A 19,179-nucleotide genomic window follows, 5' to 3' on the forward strand; every position below is an offset into this window, starting at 1 on the left:
AAGGATGGCAAGTAGGATCACAGGAAGAAATACAATTCATGTGTCCCTGGGCATTTAAGCCTGGACTAAGAAGCAGACCATGACTGTTTGTCAAAATGGAAATTGATTTTCGAGTCACAGAAATGAGCCAGACATTAAAAAAATTACCCAAAGGCATGAACTTGAAAATGCCAAAGTTCTTTGCTTTTGCTGAATTGCCAGACCCCAGAAATTCCCTTCCCCTCAGAACTTTGAAAGTTCTCATCAGGGCATCTACTATCAAACAGAAATTTGTCCTCAGTGGTAGGAATGACACTGAGAGAAAGTAGCTAACTAATGAGCCCAGTATTATTAAAATCTAACTCAAGGAGCCCTTGCACGTTAACATTTCCTTGTTGCTGTGGTTTGAATGTGTCTCCTCCAAAATTCAGGTGCTGGCTTTGTGATAGTATTAAGAGGTGGGTTCTTTAAGAGGTCATTAGGTCATGAGAGCCTCTCCGTGGTGAATGGGATTAAGGATTAAGTACTGGATAAACAGGCTTGAAGGGGAGGCAGTTAGTCTCTTCTTGCCTTTTGGCCTTCCACTGTGTGAAGACACAGCATTCCTCTCCTCTGAAGGAGCCATCTTGGAAGTAGAGAGCAGCCCTCACCAGACAACTGAACCTGCTGGAGGCTTGATCTTGGAATTCTCAGCCGTCAGAACTGTGAGAAAGTACATTTCTGTTCTTTATAAATTACCCAGTCTTAGGTCATCTGATAGAGCAGTGCAAAATGGAGTAAGACACTTATGTAGCACTCATACTGCTAATTATCAATAGGTGTACCACAGCTATCTTTCTCCAATGGACTGACTGACTGTATACCCAGCAACTAGTACAGTGTCTGGCCCAGGGAGCTGGCATTTATCAAGTGTTCGCTATATACCAAATACTAGACATGAATTAACTCATTTATTCCCCACAATGACTTTTCTAACCATTTTAGGTGTGATCTCCCAGGGACCACACCTTCTCCAGCCCTTTGAACTAAAGGGTGGCATTTGAACATAGACTAACAATCTGATAAGCTAGTTGCTGGGGCTGTGTTTATCTGTGCCCTGACTGTGTCACATGGGTGGAGTTGCCTGGAGAAATATCTGGTTAATTGCAAGGTGCTTTTTATAAAAACTCAACCAAAGAAAAAAGAAAGCCAGGAGGAGGGAGAAGGTGATGACTTGGGGCCACCAGTTAACAATCCTTAAGACTGCCTTAATTCTCGGACACCAAAATTGACATCTTCTTGGCTGCCACTGTGTCCAGCAGAGGGCAACCTTATCCCCATTCTTTGTCAAACGCCGTAGGACAGTTTGAAAGCATAGTTTAAACATAAGAAGGAGGTGCCAAGAACAAGAATAAAACAGCCAACTCGGTCAGTATGCCTTCAGTGACTTTTTCTTGGAGATACCTCTCTTTACCTTGAATCTGTGCCCCATCTTGACCGGCTACTTGGCTCTGGCCTGGTTCACTTGGCCCTTCTAACTTCATCTCATTTGTTTAGCACTTTTACATCTCTCTCTTTTTCCTCCTGCCAGACTGATTCTGCCTTTTGTCTATAGTATAGTCTCCTTTCCTCTGTTCCTCCTCACTGTGGCTCTCCACTTGTCCCCAGACAAGCAGGGCTTGAGGATCTAGAATTTTTGTTACCACATCTCCTTCCCTAAGAACATAGTCAGTTAGTCTGGGCTTTTCAAACTATTTCATATTGACCAAGGGATTAGAGATAGAGGGTAAAGAGGTTCCTGGTTGACAGGTTTCACTGAGGCTGCAACCCTGAGGCATTACAGGGTTACATATTGCAGCTCTCTGCCTTATTGGGGGTCTCTGATCCTGGGCCTTGTTTTTGCATAGGGACTTTCTCCAGCCACACTGGTGCACACGTCTTAACTCTAGAGGTAGATTCTGTCCCATTTGCTCAAAGATGTGATATTTTGGCTTCAAACCACCACCCTATATGTTTTCTTTCATCACCTTCTTTACTTTCTTTGAGTCTTCTCTGGGTGAGAAAAGTAGATGTTCTTTATCCCCAAGTTTCCTGCCCAGTGTCAGGCTTCAGGAAATGCAATGTTCTTCCCTTTCCATTTCCGTCCTACATTCACTTGAGCTCACTGTGGACCTTTGGTGCTGACAGCTTTGTCTAAAGATCAGGCTCACTTGCTTATCTTTCAAACCTTGCCCCAGGATCTCTGGCAAGATGGCAGCTGCCCTGTCGTCCAGTAGCCGTGTGGTCTCTTGCTTTTTACACAGACTCTATTCCCGTTACTCATTTCAAAGGGAGACTCAGCTTCCTGTTCAAAAGCTCTCCATCCTACCTTCTTGGGGATTTTTGTCTTTTAGCAAATACTGACTATTCTCCTCTGATTGATAACCATAGACCTGCCTAACTGAGTAATGCACTCCCAGTTCTCATTTACCTGTTTCAGGGGAGGACCCCACTTCCCTACCCCAAATGTGAAGTTAGCATGCAATTTCAGTTCTCACCAGTGAGACTTTACAACAGCATCAAATGTGATATTCAGACTTCAGGAAAACTGAAACGCAGTTAAATATTCCACCAAACAGGGGGGTGATGTTTCACAGAAATACCATACACAACATCAAGTTTCTCATTCTGCCTTCTTTTGAGGCATTAGTCATTTTGAGAAAATGCCTGTTTGTCATAGTCTTGTCTTGCAGAATGGAAATTTTCTTCCAAGGCAGAATACTGTGTGCTCTGATATTTAACCTATAATTAGTGTATCCTCTGGAGGATTTTCTCCCCTTGATTTAGAGGCCTCTTTGTCAGTCAGCCTTCTGTTTGACGATGATAGCAACCACAGGGCAGCACAGTGAATCACACGGCAGGGAAATGCTTGCTCAGATCCAAAATGTTTAGATCTTCTGTAGCAATGGGAACACATAACAATTCAAGTAGCAGGCCTGCAAGAAAATAGCAGGAAGTATAAAAGACAGAATATTTATAAAGAAATGAGAAGAGTCATAAATCCTGAGTTTTGATCTAGTTTTGCCCCAATGTATGGAATACATTGCTCACCCTCATGCTTTTCTTACCCAGTTTACTAGTATTTTTAGTTTTTGCCTTTTCAGCTGCTCTATATCAAGTGTTTTATTCATTGGTAAACAACAGTCAGAGGCTCTTGAAAAATAGCTCCCCCTTGCAGGCATCCGGTTTTTTGGTTATGAAATGGCAGTTTACAGGCACAGAGTAGCTGTGTCACGACAGCATTATTGGAGCAGAGAGTGCACAGACATCACCAGCTTGAGAGCCCGACCTTGCTTCTTGCTAAGAAATGTCTCCTTTTTGCCTGTTTTTGGCAGAAGCCAGACTGGGAGATTGCTGCAAATGGCTGCAACAACCTGTGTTTAATGTGGTGACACTAATAGATTCTGAGAATTAATCTTCAGCCAAGAAAGCATGATGGAAGGTACTAGAATTTCAAATTAGATAGTGGATTGATTTCCTTCAAGGCTGAAATTTGCTTCCTTTATCTTCTGGTGGACTTTTCTATCATATTCAAAACCACCCATCATGGCCTTATTTCCAGAGTCTCTTGCATATATCTCATGGTATAAATAAATTGTTATTCTGTTGTTTTGTCTGTTAGCACAGAGAAAGCATATCTAAATCCTAATTTTTAAAAAAAGATTTAAAAATCCAGGAATGAATGAAAGAAAGAATTACTTATGATTTGGGGAAAAGTAGTTTATCTAAATCTAGTCCTTGCTACGTGTTTTCTAGAATAAAGGACTCTGGAAAGAACTGAGCCCAGGAAAATATCTCCCCAGGTTGAAACACTGTCTTTTGCAGAAACAATAGCCCTCCAGAGTGTCTGAGATGTGGCAATTATTAAGAGTTCTTACAGTGGCCCCTCAGTCCACTGAGTTGAGGACTCTGGTGTCCATTCTAAAATCATGCGACTAATTGCTTACAACAGAACTTCCAAGGATATCATTTGTGGGGCCCAAACAAACAAACAAAAAGGTCTCTGTGGCTAAGTAAGTTTGGAAACGTGGACTCAAATAGAATTAAACTTTTTTTTACCCTAGCTCTTGTAAGAACCTTTAATAGGCTTGTGTGCATTACAAAACTCCAAACTTACTTGGTTTAGAGAATCACCAATGTTTTCCAAACTCTTTTGACTAGGAAACTAGCTTCTTTTTTTGATGGAATGCTTTATGTGTCTAGTGCTTCCCCTAATTCACCTCATGTTGGCTGGCCCCCAATCCCATACAGAGTTTAACATTTTATGCATCCTTTTGTAAAAACTGCTCAGTCCCTGGCTGGGGGAAGATAGTCTTCATTTGGAATTTGCAATTCCTGGTTTAATAAGCAATACCTGAAATGAATAAGTTTATTAGAACTCCTTTAGTTCTACTTGTTTGTTCTCCAAATCAGGTTAAAGGATTCTATCTTGCTTTATAAAAGGACATGGAGGCTATCAGGAGTTTCAGGAATCCCAGCTGTCAGTTTCGTCTTCATCCACTAAATCTCTGCTGACCAGGGATAGAAATGACAAGCCGACACACTTAAACAGTATGTAGCTACAAAGTCTTAAGCAACAACAATTATACCTTAGTTAAAGTTGGTAAAGGGACTAAAGGCAATAACTGTTGTTAGGCATTCAAAAGAAGCAGGTTAGGAGGTGAAGGTCAGTGTTCTGGTGGCCTCCTGACTTACTGGCTTTGCAGCTTGTCTAGTCTGCTTCTTGCATGGCCGGTCTGGCTCCCCAGTATGACTTCTGCCTTTACTCCCCCAGTTTAGTTCAATTTAGTTCCAAAACTTCCCCGAAGACTTACCTAGCTCAATTCTTACCAGCTCCAGGAAGTCTTCCCTGACTGCAGTTCTTCCCCCTGGCCCCGAAGTATTGTTTCTTACGTTGTACCTTTGCCATTTTTAACAACACGGAACAAAGCAGGAAGGGTCCTCCTGTGGGAGTTGAGGAATTGACCTCATCATTGCCAGGACTTGATCCCATTTCCTCACCTCTTAAAAGAGGGGCTAGAATCGAAAATCTCAGTCCCTGTGGCTCTGAAACCCTATGCTTTTGTGCTATTATTTCTTATCCTAAAGATAGAAGCAAACATATGGCTTTTGCTGTTTCTTGTGCTTCTCTTGTCCTTCTGTCTTTCCAATTAGATTGTAGATCCTTGAGGAAAAGGGTCATAGTTTTTAATTAATTTATATATTGTGGCTAGTTCTAGTGCTGTGTAATAAATGTTTGCTGAGTAAACGATATGATGCTATGCCCTCATATCTAGTAACGCAGGACTTTCTATCTGCTCTTAAGGCATAACTTTCCTCTATTTATCTGTAAAATAATAGTTCCATTTCAGACTGGCTCTTTGCTCCTCATGAGGAAAAAATATATAGAGGAGTATTTTAGAATAAAGCTATACCTTCAAGTTCTTCATGCCCTTTCCCTAAAAATCCTCCAATGCAGTTGGAGAGTCACAACTCTGCTTAGCCTTCTTCCTCTTTACCCTCAGGTTCAGTTGTGCTGATCCTGTGGTATGATGGTATATGGTAGACACACCCGACAGCAATAATTTAACTTGAGCATACCCTGAGGATGACCCTGTATGGCAGTTGCACCTGAATATGTGTTTGGAGTTCAGAGCATGCCCAACCCAGAGATAAATTCCTTGTCTGTGAGGAACATCTGAGCTCTGGGCCCTTCCTGTGGAACATCAGCATACAGGGGAGTGAGGCTCTTTGTTTTGGGTTAAATGAAGGTTGCCAGGTGAAGGTTGTTAGGAGGAGGGAGTGAAGTGAAAATGCTATATAAACTGCATGCTTTTTGCATGCAGTGGTGGTTCTTCTGTCCAGCACATGGCTACTGCATCATCCCTGTATGTAAGTTTCTCCTAATAAAACCCTGTATCTCTGTTGGCTCTGGGTCTCTCCTTCAGGCTCTTGAACTTGGTGCCATCCCTACTGAAGTTAATAGGGGTTTATCACGCAGACATTCAACCCACTTCAGTCTTTCTTTCTTACTTGGAGAACTAACAAAGCACTTTTTTTTGTTTGTTTTTTGTTTTTGTTTTTTTGAGACAGGGTCTCACTCTGTTGCCAGACTGGAGTGTAGTGGTGAGATCATAGCTCACTGCAATCTCAAACTCCTGGGCTCAAGTGATCCTCTTGCCTCAGCCTCCCGAGTAGCTGGGACTACAGGTGTGCTCCGCTAATTTTTAAATTATTTTTAGTAGAGATGAGGTCTCACTATGTTGCTCAGGCTTATCTTGAACTCCTGGGCTCAAGCAATCCTCCTATCTGGGCTCCCAAAGTCTTGGGATTATGGGCATGAGCCACCACGCCTGGCCAACAGATCCTCTTGATCATTGCTTCCAGAAAGTAGAATGCCTACTATCTTCATTTTTTGGATCTTCAAGAAATAACAGATTTACTCGTTAGTTTCTTCTTTGTCTAATTCTCTGACTTCATTATTCATTCATTTCTTTTATTCCTCCATAATCTAGAGAGGGACCCTCTCTAACATATCAAATGATCTTGCGACCTTGTTGGAAGCCTTGCTTCTCCAGTGGATGCTAACATTGTGAAACAAGCTATACCACCTTTAATTGCGGTCCCTAGACTCCAGTGGAGGCATCTTTTCATAAGGCTGGATGGAGTATGGGTTTCCTAGTCTTTCTCAATCCCTGTTCAAGGAGCTTTACTTACTGAAGTACCCAAAGGACCTTGTTTTCAGGCCTCACCTGGAACACTGCCCTGAGGTACGTATCTTAAGGAGGAAGGTAGAGGCAGCTCCAGCTCACTTTCCCCTTCACATGCTATGAATTTTTTGTGAATTGCCTCCTTCCACCTTCAGTCTCTGCCCCTGTGTTTACCAATTTGAAGTGTTGCCACTAGTCAACAGGCTATTGAGGGACCCCTGGTCCTTTTGTTCATTCTTTCTTTTCAATGAGCATTTCCTGGTAGTCAGATGACGCTTCAACAATTAACACAGGAAGAAAGCCAAAACAAAAATGTGGGGAGGGTGACGGATGGGTGGGATGAATATTATGTGAGGAAACAAGAAATTTCTCTCCCCATGTTTGGGAAATACTTCAATACTGATATGCCTATTTGGTGATGAGAAACAGACATAATGTGACTTATTAAAAAATCAGTAAGCAGGCTTAGCTTCAGATCCAGCAGTTCCTGGACTCCCATCCTACCCGTTCCCTCTGAGGTTCCTGGGGGTGTGCAAAACTACCGGGTGCGTCTTCAGTAGGAACTCTCAGAGGACATAGGGGCTATGTTTATCTTAGGAGTTTTTATACACTATTCCTAATGCTAGGAGGACTGGGCCATACACCTATGTTACTGACAGTATAACTACCTCTTGGGTTCCCTCTTTTTTCAGGAAACATGGTTATTAGCATTTTTGCATAATATCTAAGCATATTAACTTTGATAGTTACATATAGAGATGAATATACAAGGAATCAAGGGAAGATTGCTGATGTAAAGACATCAACACAGTCTTCTTAAAGCATATGCACTGATTTTTTATTTTTCACAGAAAAATAATAGATTATACAAAAAGCCCTGAACCTATAAAAGTCAAATGATGTATTTCTTCCCATGGCAAGGCAGAGGTGGTATTTATAGTCCTGCAAGCAGCTGAATGGAGATAATTTAGGTTCTGTTGGCTTTTCTGGCTGAAAGCTCCAGTTCCAATAGATAGGGAATCCCCTGAATCAATTATAAAATGGACTAACTGGGAAATTTACCGAATATCTTTTCAGGACTAGAAGGTAAGGGATATGAAAGTGTTTTGAACTGAAAACTGCAGAAACTAAAGCTTTTTTGTAAATTTAACTTTTGAGGATTGTTTCAAGAGCTCTGCTTAAATGTTTTGAAAAGGTGTTCAAGGTGAGGCTGAAGTTTTTTACCATTTGTCAGTGAATTTCATTAAAAATATGTTGTATGTTAGATGTTGCTGGCATTCCACTGTTGAGAAAACTAAAGACGTTTATTTCATGGATTGGGCAGAATGGCATCCATTTATCCTAAGCCTCCAATGTGGGCTAAAGACAAATGGCTTAAAAGGGTAGATGTTAAAATTTCTTCCTCTCGCCAAGGGCAGGTACGCAGAATAGAAATGTGATGGCAGTTGGAGGGATATTCGTCAGATTCAATTTCACTAGAAATTTCCCTGTATCAAAATCATCTTGAATAACACAGAAGGTGCAGCAAAATGTACTAAATCATTGCTTTGAAAAGGATTTTGAATCTAAAACAGAAAGTAGTTATGCCGGTATGATTTTAACCAATTAACCACAGAAGAGTTTAAATGCAACCCAATTTTTACCATTTCGAATGGACTTTTTGTTCCCTGTTTGTATAATTCTATTCCAATTCATCTGAATTATATTGTAGTCACTTCCTGTTCTGTGGTTTTTCTGGTTCTTCAGAAGACATTAGAAATCAAGCGCCAGCGTTTCTGTGAAGGTTTCTTTATGATTAGTTTTTTTCCTTTTAACACCTAGATGCCTTTTCCCTACCGGTAAACAAGGGGCATTTCATATATTAGGATTTAATTGAGGTGATAGTATTTAATTCTACATATTTCTAAAAGAAAGTATATATACAAATCAACTTGACTCCACTGAAAATATTTTTCTCTAATGAAAATGCGGATAGAAAATTGAGCAGTCTATATTTTTAGTGTTTTGAGTACTTCAAGTTGATGGTACAAATTGTGTTTTCAACTTTGCTTAAAACAAACGAAGACAGATTTCTGATGTTTTAATTAATTCAACTAATAGAGAATTACTATTTTTCTATTTTCTGGTACATATTAATAAAGAGAGAGCTGTGTATCATGAACCAATGATCAGGTTTTATAAATGAGCTTTTACCTTCTCTCCCTCTCCCATATTCATAGGGGAACAGGGTGTCTAAGATTGTACTTTGGATTGTTTGTTGGTTTTTGCAAACAGGTGTCTTATTAAGGATTTTGAAAGGCGACCTTCCGTCACACATCTCCTTGACCACCCATTTATTAAAGGAGTACATGGAAAAGTTCTGTTTCTGCAAAAACAGCTGGCCAAGGTTCTCCAAGACCAGAAGCATCAAAATCCTGTTGCTAAAACCAGGTACTGTACTCTCTTTCTTCTTTCTCCCTGTGGTTGTTTATAAAAATGTCATGTCATGTGTTTTGATTTGCCCAGCGTTATTACTGGTAGTTATTACATTCCTGCATTTTTAAGAGTTTTATTTACATGACATTAAGTACTCCATGCCCAGTGGATGAGAGCAGGAGAACTTCAGAAACAAACTGCCCATTTGTGCTCTTACAGCCAATTTCTCTCAAGTGGCTGAAATCTTACTCTGCCCTGGTGTTCAGTTAGCTTTAGTTAAAAAATCAACAAATATATATATTTACATTTAACAGAAATTTGGATTTTTTTTTTTTTTTTTTTTTTTTACCAATAAAGGTAACCGTATGAAAGCAACCATGGCTGACATTGTGTGAAACACCTTTACTTGGCCATTGTAGACTGAAGAGCAGTAATGCAGGCTGTAAAGTGATTTTGGAAAGATTATGAGCTAAACACTGAAGGCTGTTTCTCTAATGTGCTCTGAGACCATTTTCTCTTTAGTTTCAAACTATTTAGAGTGGATTTAGTATTTTTAAGTAACATTTTTCAGGTATTGCTTATGCTATCTAAAGCAACTGTGATTCCTACCCTACCTCATCCTTTTTTTTTAGAAGGTAGATTTTTATACAAATGTTTATTTTCAGGGGCAAGTGCTTTAAACAGTATTCCCTGGTAAATCTCTAAGAAATAGATCTTCGATTTCTGTCCAGAGGGTGGCAGAATTTCTCTTTAAAAAAAATTAAATGCAAATAAACCTGCTTCCTATGCTCAGCAGTTATTTGGTTTTATGAAACCATCCAGGACGTAGATAAGCTCCAGTCCATTATTATTAAAAGAACATTGGAAGTACTGGAGGTGAAGAAAATAAAATATCATAAGTTACAAGTTCTGGAAATTTTCATGTATTCTGCAGAAAACTGTTTACTAATCAAAAAGCCAAACATTGGCATCAAAACTCTTGGAGCTGGAGGCGTAGTATCAAGGTGACTATATTTTGCTGATTTTTCTCCACCAGGTTCCCTTTTGGATAGCTCAGAGTGGATTTTTTTTCCTACTTGTTTCCTTTTTCCACTGCCTTTTCTGTTTCTATGGCCTCCCTACAGAGTAGAGAAATGCAGAGAAATTCTTGTGACTTGGGGTCTTTTTGAAGCAGTAGGAACTTGTGTTTAAGCCCCAGGAAGCTGAAATCTCTTTTCTTCCTTGTTTTGGTTCCTATACACCAGCCACCACCCCTACCACCCACCTACACACACATACACACACACACACACACACACACAGCACCACCACCACCAAAAATGAAGACGAAGTAAAAGAAAATACAAACCAAGCAAAAAACAAACCCAACGTTTAAAGGGTATGAGTCAAATCCAGCATCTCCTCCTTGTCTCCCTGTTCTAGGATTTGCCATGGAATGATTTCTAAGACTTCATTTGCCAAGCTATCTGGATTTTCATATTTGCCTGACTTTGCCTGTCCAGATCTATGCTCTCTCTCTCTCTCTCTTTTTTTCTTTTTTTTTCGAAAAGAAAAAGAACAGGCCAGGTGCAGTGGCTCACGCCTGTAATCCCAGCACTTTGGGAGGCCGAGGTGGACGAATCACAAGGTCAGGAGTTTGAGAACAGCCTGGCCAACATGGTGACACCCTGTCTCTACTAAAAATACAGAAAATTAGCTGGGCGTAGTGGCAGGCACCTGTAATCCCAGCTGCTCGGGAGGCTGAGGCAGGAGAATTGCTTAAACCTGGGAGGCGGAGGTTGCAGTGAGCTGAGATCGTGCCACTGCACTCCAGCCTGGGCGACAGAGCAAGACACTGTCTAAAAAAAAAAAAAAAAAAAAAACCCAAAACCTTTCTTCTTTTACCATAGAAAATTGTAACACCAGCCTCTCTCATCCCCTTTCTCTAATTTCTCTTTATCTTTGTTAACTCCTTTGATGTCAGAAGCCTCATGTGGTGGCAAAGGCTTCTCACAGGGTCTTTGTAATCTTGAGTTTCACTCAGTGGTTTGTGTTTCTTTGAATTATCATTAAAAAAAAAATACAACCTCACAAATAGGTATCAACACTTTAAACAGACACTTCCTTAGGATGTGGGAAAATTAATTCCAAAGGAAACACAGTGCACGTAATTGACACTTAACCTGCCACCTCTCTTGTACTATTACTTCCTCTTAGCAACTGGCAAGGAGCTGGCTACATAGATGTTTTTCAGCCCACCAGGAAAAACTCTCAAATATCATTCCAGGCTGATAAATCAATATATTTAAAGCTGTGGTTTTTCAAGTTAAAGCAGAAAAAAAAAAAAAACCAGAAAAATTGAGGCGAGTATATAGATGATTGAGGCCTAATTACCCACTCATCATTTTTCTGCACAGTTATGGCCACCCGGCAGGCAGTGCAATGTGGTGGTTAAAACCACTGGCTTGGCAGGGTGTGGTGGCTCACACGTGTAATCCCAGCACGTTGGGAGGCTGAGATAGGAGGATCACTTGAGCCCAGGAGTTTGAGACCAGGCTGGTCACTATAGCAAGACCTCATCTCTACTAAAAAAATTAAATAAATAATAAAAAATAAAAGAAAAATTAGCCGTGCATGGTGGCACATGCCTGTAGTCCCCGGAGCCTGACATGGCAGGATCACTTGAGCCCAGGAGTTTGAGGCTGCAGCAAACTGTGATTGCACCACTGCACTCCAGCCTGGGCAACAGAGTGAGACCCTGTCTCAAAAAAAAAAAACAAAAAACAAAAAACAACAAAGAAAAAAATCTATTGCTCTGCCAGGTTTGGATCTCAGGCCAGCCACTAACTGGATAAGTTTTTAATCTTTCTCTTCCAAAGTTTCTTCTATAAAATGGGGGTTATTTTGAGGGTTAAGTGAGTCAATACATGTAAAATGCTTAGAATAATGCAACCTCCATAAATGTTAGTAGTAGAAGTAGTGTACAAGGTCTATTTAATTCTGAGTCTTTCATTTCTTTTTAACACTAACTACCTCTTGCCCATAATCTGTGCAAATTCATCTTTTTACTTACTGTACAAGATCATGAAAATAAACACTACTGAGGTACTGAATGTTTACAATATCCCATTTTATCTCTTATTCAATATCTAATTTATTCATTCAAGAGGCATTTATACATGTGTATGTGTCAGGCCCTATGCTGAACAGAGGGACTACAAAGGCAAATCAGATGCAGTTCCTGATAAAGAGCTAATAGTCTGGTGTGTGATAGAGACAAGAATCAGGTGAGAACAGTTCAAAATGAAAAGTACCTAGATAAAGGAATGCCTGGGATACCTCCCAGAGCACCTGGTAAAGACACCTAAGTCAGTCTGGGGTTGGGATGGTAGGGGAAGATGCCCTGGAGCTACTGGGTAGATGATCCTTGAACTGCCCTGAAGAACAAATCAAAGATAGTCAAGGAAAGGGGGTTATTCGGGGTAGAGGGGAAAGAAAGAGCAATGAGCAAAGGGCAAGGCACAAGGGCTAGAGAGAGCTTGGGGAATCTGGTGAACAATTAGTTGACATGGCTGGAGCTTGGCATGGGGTAGGTGGGAGGGAGAGACAAGGTAGACAGGAGCCACGTCATTATGGGCCTAAGGAGCTTGAATTTGTTTCTTAGGTGCTAGGGAGCCATTGAAGAGTTCCAGAAAGTTGTTCTGATTGCAGTATGGAGAATGAAGCAGGGCAAGGCTGCAGCCAGGGAACTAGTGAGCAGATCATAGTAATTACAGATGGCAGAAGATATTAAAATAATGATATTGTCAGGACTTAGTGATGGATTGATTGAGGGAGATTAGGGAAACAGAGAAGTGTGTTGGAGCCTACCCAAACTGGGCTGCCTCCCTGGCCTGGTTCACAATGCAATCATGTAGAAATTGCAAGACACGTCTTCATAGTCTATCAAATGCAATGCCAAGTACTTCCAGATATTACACAAAGCTTCCAGCTTTCTGCCCAAAAGAGAGTTCTTCAATGGTCTAGGCAGTCCTGGGCCCTCCAGCTGTAGCAACTCTTTTTGGATTTGAGAGCTGATACAGAGTAATGAAACCTATAATCTACAGGGAAAACTTTCTTACCATTCCTGCAAAGGTAAGGAATGTTCAGTCCACTTTAGTACTTTTCCCAGGGGAGAGAGAAGTTGGTAGTTTGAGCAGGATGCAGGGAAGAATGCAAGTTCTTAAAGGATGGGGGAACACTTGGACAGGTAAAGGGGAAGGATATATATAAAGAGGGAGACAACGAAGACAGAAGAGAGAGGAAGGAATGGAGGAAGCAAGAGGGAGTGAGTCAGGGGCCTAAAAGGAAGGTTGACTTTAGAAAGACAGAAACTCTAAGTTGGGAAAGACACAGAAAGGTTAGATAAAAGTACTCAGAAAACTTAGGAGAGGAGGCATTGTGAGGAAATTCATGTTGAATGGCCTTTAAAGAAAAAAAAACAACTTAGCAAGGTTTCAGAGTTGGGAGTGGATTGTGGACTCCAGGGAAGCGTTAAATCTTTGAGATATTCACTATGAGGAATATGATAAAGGGTCAATTAAAGATCGACATCATGATTGCTTAATAGCATAGAAAACCCAGGTAGAATGCAACTGAATAGCATCCTATTGTAGTGAAGTTAATCAGTGTCTAAGAATGCATGTAGAGCATTCAGGACAACACTTGGCACTAGAAACTCTCAGAAAATGCACCATCACCACTGCCGCCTTTCTCATCTGTCATCTCAATTAACTCTTAGCAGCAAGGAGTTAGGAGTAGAGAAGCAGACATTATGGTCTTCTTCAGGCTAGAGACTGACTTCAGTGGACATGATGAGTGGGCAAGGAAGCAAGGGAATCGAGGTTAGTAGAAGAGTGGCCTTGGGATCTTTATGGGTAGGGAAGAAAGTGACACCAGACTGGCTTATTGACTTTGAGGCTGATCTAGTCCTGGGACTGGCTATTACAACAAAGATGAAGAGCAGATTCAGTGAGGGGATGATGAGAAAAGGGATTGTAGAACTGAGATCCTAGGAACTTTTGATAGATAATTAGGAACTAAGGATAGCTGAGCTTGTGGGCAACTTCAGTGGAATAGAAAGAAATGTTTTTTAAGTGTTGACAGGTTGAGGAACTCTTAGATCAGATCCATCTCAGTTATGGCACATATTCAAGAGTATTCAAAAACAAGGCTAAGAATCATGGAGGGCTTGTTCACATAGAGCAGAAGCTGTACTGTGCATGGAGGGCTTGAGTTTGTTAGTCCCTTGTCTCACCTCTCCTGGGTCTAACCATTCAGGCTTTTCTGAGTGCTTTTTGGAAAGCCAGGATGTGATTCATCCCTATTTCACTATATATATATATATATATATATATATGCATACATACACACACACATATACACACACACACTACAGATATAGATACAGGACAGCAGAGGCACCTGTGGAGAAGTGATATTGTACTATTTGAGATTTGATAGATACCATTACCTGATGCTGATTATAGTGTATGCATGACACCATTGGAATTTAAGTTTTTCCAGTAAATTATAATTGTGCCAGTGCATGTATTTGATTCAGGTACAATAGAGCAGTTATTAATCCAAGTCTTACTCTTTTAAAAGAGTGAGCCCTAAAGGGCTAAAGAAGCCCTAAAACTATGTGAACAATGGGCTGAAGGTACATTGTTACTTCATCTGTTGGAGGTGTTTTTAAACTATTTGGTCATTTCCTTTATATCAGCACCTATTTCCTTGATCTGCAAAAAGACGACTTCTTCCCCAAACCAGTTTTGCAAATCCCTGAATTCATTAGTATCATCTGGTATGTCATCTCACTGTTAAAGTTCAGAGAAGTAGATTGAAAACATGCTTTGTATCATTTTACAAGGGTTATTGGGAGAAGAGTGAAACCACTCTCTGGAATGTGAGTGGAGGCAGGGAAAGGACTCGATTGTCTCTGCCACCACCATGAACTCAACCGTGAACCTCAGTAAAATTACAAGATCCAGCATGCCCTGCCCCTGCAGGTGGCTTGGTACTAGCTGGAACCACAGATGTTAAACCCTAAATGCCAAGGGTCTGTTCTAAGTATTACTTGGTAGAAGAATTAAGTTGCTGGGTTTTTTTTTTCTGCTCTGTTGAATGGGTTGTAATGTTGCCCTTGCAATTTGCCTGAGGCTGATTAAAACAATGACTTCAGCTTTTGATTTCTTTTCAACCTGCAGCAATGACCTTTAAAAACAGATTTCTCACTATTTAACTGCTAGTTTTCCCCAGTAATCCTTGCTCACTCTCTCCCTCTTCTACCTTCAAATATGTGCACGCATGCACACACACACACACACACACAGAGCACCCCATATTATATACACTAATGGGTTATTGGGTTCTTATGTAAATGAGTAACTCCAGAAAGATTACTTCATAAAGTGCTGAAGAAGCTTAACACACAGGAGGTTAAATATCCTTTTATCTTCCTAACAGAAGAAATAAATCTACACCTTGCTATAATTAGTATCTGCTATCTATCTATACCTATATCTGTCTATCTACAAATGAGTACGTTAGTTAATATTAATTTTATGCTGGTGTTACTGATTTTTGCCGCTTAGAGAAGTCGGGTATATCAAATACTGTTTAATATGATTAATGATAAGATGCTGATTTATTGGGATTCTGGCCAAAACTGTGCTTAGATGAAAAATGGGCAGATACTATAATAATTTCCACCCAAACAATTCTCCTATTTTAAAATTTATGCATTGTATTGTTTGAAAGACATAGCCTTAAGTTCAGGGTCAAGATACAGCTCATGTAGTTAAAGGTATCCAGCTGCTATCTCTGTCCATATTTGACTCTCAGTAGAATAATGTCATTCCTCAATGGTCTGCTATTGTTTTTCTCGTTTGAGGTCCATTATTATATAGTTACAGTAAAATAAAAGTCCCTCTTTCATTGGCTCTGTTATCAAAGGGTATATTGAATGGAAATAAACATTTAGAAGAAATATTCAACATCACTGACCTTGGTGTAGTAACAGTACTCTATTCTCAGTTTTGAGTAATGTTTTCTTTCTTATATGGAATCCATTGAATGTAGTGATAAGGGAGTGATCCCTGAGTTCTCTCTATGGCCATGGAGGCTTTTGTCCTAGATTCTTGAGGACTGACATCTTTGAGCCTGCACCTTTTTCCTTATTCCCTCTCTCTCTTTTTTTTTTTTTTTTTTTTGCCTCTATCCGCAACAAATTTTACTTCCTTTTCCATCTGGAATCTGGTAACAGTGATAGTCATTCTCCACTTTTTGCAGTTCCACTCTTGGACGGAGGAGAGGGTTCTTATCCTGGGTGTGGAGGAGCAGAGGCAGAGGTGACCTTCACAATGGTACTGACACAGAGTGACTCTCTAAGAAGCCAGCAGGCATTTCTCAGTGCAGAGATTAACTTCTTAGGAGTATATTGCTTGTTGTTATTATTATTAGGCTGAATTGATAAGTTAGAAGAATTTGTTTCCTTCTCATGTTTGAGTTATGATTTAGAGCACCTTTTTCTATTACTTGTTCTTCATCATAGTTGGGGAGTGAAGGGAAGAGCGTATCCTGTCTCACCTACGTGAAGTTCTTGCAGCTCTGTTTGTACCTACCTACATGGAAGCCTCCACTTCCATAGGCATAACTGGCAGACAGAAAGAGGCTAATTGATTAATGAGTCACTTTTGGGCAAAATATGTTTGTCAATATAGTTCATAGGACTAGCAGCTCAAACAAAGAAGCTAGCAGGCCCAGTGATGAGATATTAGAGAACAATGACACAGAAATGGTTTTAACCATAATGCAGATATAGAGATTAAACTAGAGTGAAAGCTGCAACACTTTAGGAGTTTATTTCATGGGAATAATTCTTCTAGTGTTTGAACCAGTTTGGTGCCCTCTAAAGCTCCTTTCCCACTCACTGGCTGGGCCAGAGATTTTAACAAAGACCCCCATCCTCTACCTCATCTATGCCCACTGTTGTCTTAGGGGAACTCCCAGCCTCTACCTCTGGCTCTGTCTTTCCCGTTCTTCAGATTCTATTCTTACGCTGCACCCATTTCCTTGGACTTGATGGTACAGACTTGCCCTCATTCCCACCCTACTTGATCCATGGATTCAGGCACCAGTTTCCCCTTTACCTGATCCCTGAAACCTAAGGCCCGTCCTGCTCTCCACACTCTCCCGCTCCACTGCCACACCAAAAGCAAACTCCAGGAACCAGTCCAAGCCAAGACTTTCCCTCTAAGCTCCAACTCGCAAACTCTGTTTGTCTGAGAAGCCAGCCTTGGCAGCCAACATACTTACAAACTCATAAAAACAAGTAGGAAATCTAAGAAAAGCAATATAAACTTTACTGGAATTTGAAAACGTCTTCTGAGCCATTAAAACTACGGTGCCTTACCACATACCTTTTGATTTAGTAGAATGTTTTTTGCTGTTTATCCATTCATTTATCTATGTCTCCATTCCTCTGAGCTTTGGAATACTCAATCCAAGTAGCTTTTAGTTGGAGATCTGTAATTTTCACATTAAATGAGGAATTCTTCAGCAAAAATTGATAGTAGGTCCTATTCTCAAGTAGGGCACTAGATGGAGCATGTGAATTTAAAGGAAATTAAGATCTATAGTTACTAATGACACAAATCACTTAACTCAATAAAATTGAAAAAAATTAAACCAAGTTTATTTTTATTAATTTCAACTAAAAATAGAGAAATATAAAACAACGTAACACTTTTTATAAGCTTATGCAAAGTCTAGGATAATATTTTTAAAGGAGATAAAAATTGAAATAAATAATGCTTTTTCTCTACGATAGACCCTCCAAACCCCACAGCCAGAGGAGGAAAGTTAAGCGGGCAGCAGTTTCCAAAGAACACTAGTTGTGGAAGGCAGAAATAGTGCTACACATATATATTTTTTTTCTGGTTGAGAAAACGAAGTGGTCTTTATCAGAGTAGAGAAGTCTTGCATCTACATCCACTTCTAGATTGCCTACTTCACTTTTAGGAGCAAATATTTCTAAAGAATTTGATCACCTGTAAGCATGGAAAGAGGCCACACATTGCTACTAATAGCAGTTAAAATTTTTAAAAAGTTATTTTTTGTTAATACAATATTATTGGGGAAGATTTTTTACAAGAATCAAGCTCAGATTTGCAGACAACATCTGCATGATTCTTGGAAGTTATATCTGTGAGACAGATTGGCATAGCATACAATCTGCTTCAGGCTCAGAAGATACCAATGTTGATCCTAGTGATATTGCATTGTGTATATTCACACTGAAAATTAAAACTTTCTACTAGACTGCATCTATTTGTGAGATTGCAAGTAAGGTTTGGTCCGTGCTTCCATTTTTAGTTGGCTATAAAAATGTCATCCAATGTGAAGCTTGGCATTTCTGTATGCAGCTCAGGCTGCCATTAAATCCAGGTCAGGAGTTACTGAAGGAAAAAAAGCCTGGAAAACTCACCATTGGTTCAGTGGTATTTTGAGTTCTGACTTCCTTCCCCAGTCTGCCTGTTACAATTTACTTCTCAGAGTCTTAAGATAGCTGCTCCATGCATTCTGACAAGGGTATTTAGTTGTCTTCAGTGAGGAGTGGAGAGGGCTTACTCCATCTTGACCAGAACCAGATCTGAGGTAATTTTTTAATTATTGATTTTCTTTGTCAAATGATGTGCAGAATATGCAATTATAAGATATAAATGTAGGAAGGATACAAACTAGCTGAATTTAATATGGTAATTTAATTATTTCATGAAAATGTGGTACAATTTTTTTTTTTTTTTTGAGACGGAATCTTGCTCTGTTGCCAGGTTGGCATGCAGTGGCTTGATCCCGGCTCACTGCAACCTCCGCCTCCCGGGTTCAAGCAATTCTCCTGCCTCAGCCTCCTGAGTAGCTGGGGCTACAGGCGTGCACCACCACGCCTAGCTAATTTTTGTATTTTTGGTAGAGACGGGGTTTCACCATGTTGGCCAGGATGGTCTTAATCTCTTGACCTTGTGATCCACCCGCCTTGGCCTCCCAAAGTGCTGGG

At 40.2% G+C, this 19,179-nt stretch overlaps 1 protein-coding gene across 1 annotated transcript in view; it reads left to right on the forward strand.

Moving 5' to 3' along the window:
* The window catches only part of MYO3B (myosin IIIB), a 477,280-nt gene that overhangs the window by 181,839 nt on the left and 276,262 nt on the right, over positions 1–19,179 (forward strand). The window contains exon 9 of the mRNA XM_525960.6: positions 8,961–9,116. Coding sequence (XP_525960.6) covers positions 8,961–9,116 — 156 coding nt within the window. The remainder of the gene's footprint in view (positions 1–8,960; positions 9,117–19,179) is intronic.

Source organism: Pan troglodytes, chromosome 13, assembly GCF_028858775.2.
Source record: "Pan troglodytes isolate AG18354 chromosome 13, NHGRI_mPanTro3-v2.0_pri, whole genome shotgun sequence".
In the NCBI taxonomy this organism is placed as follows: domain Eukaryota; kingdom Metazoa; phylum Chordata; class Mammalia; order Primates; family Hominidae; genus Pan; species Pan troglodytes.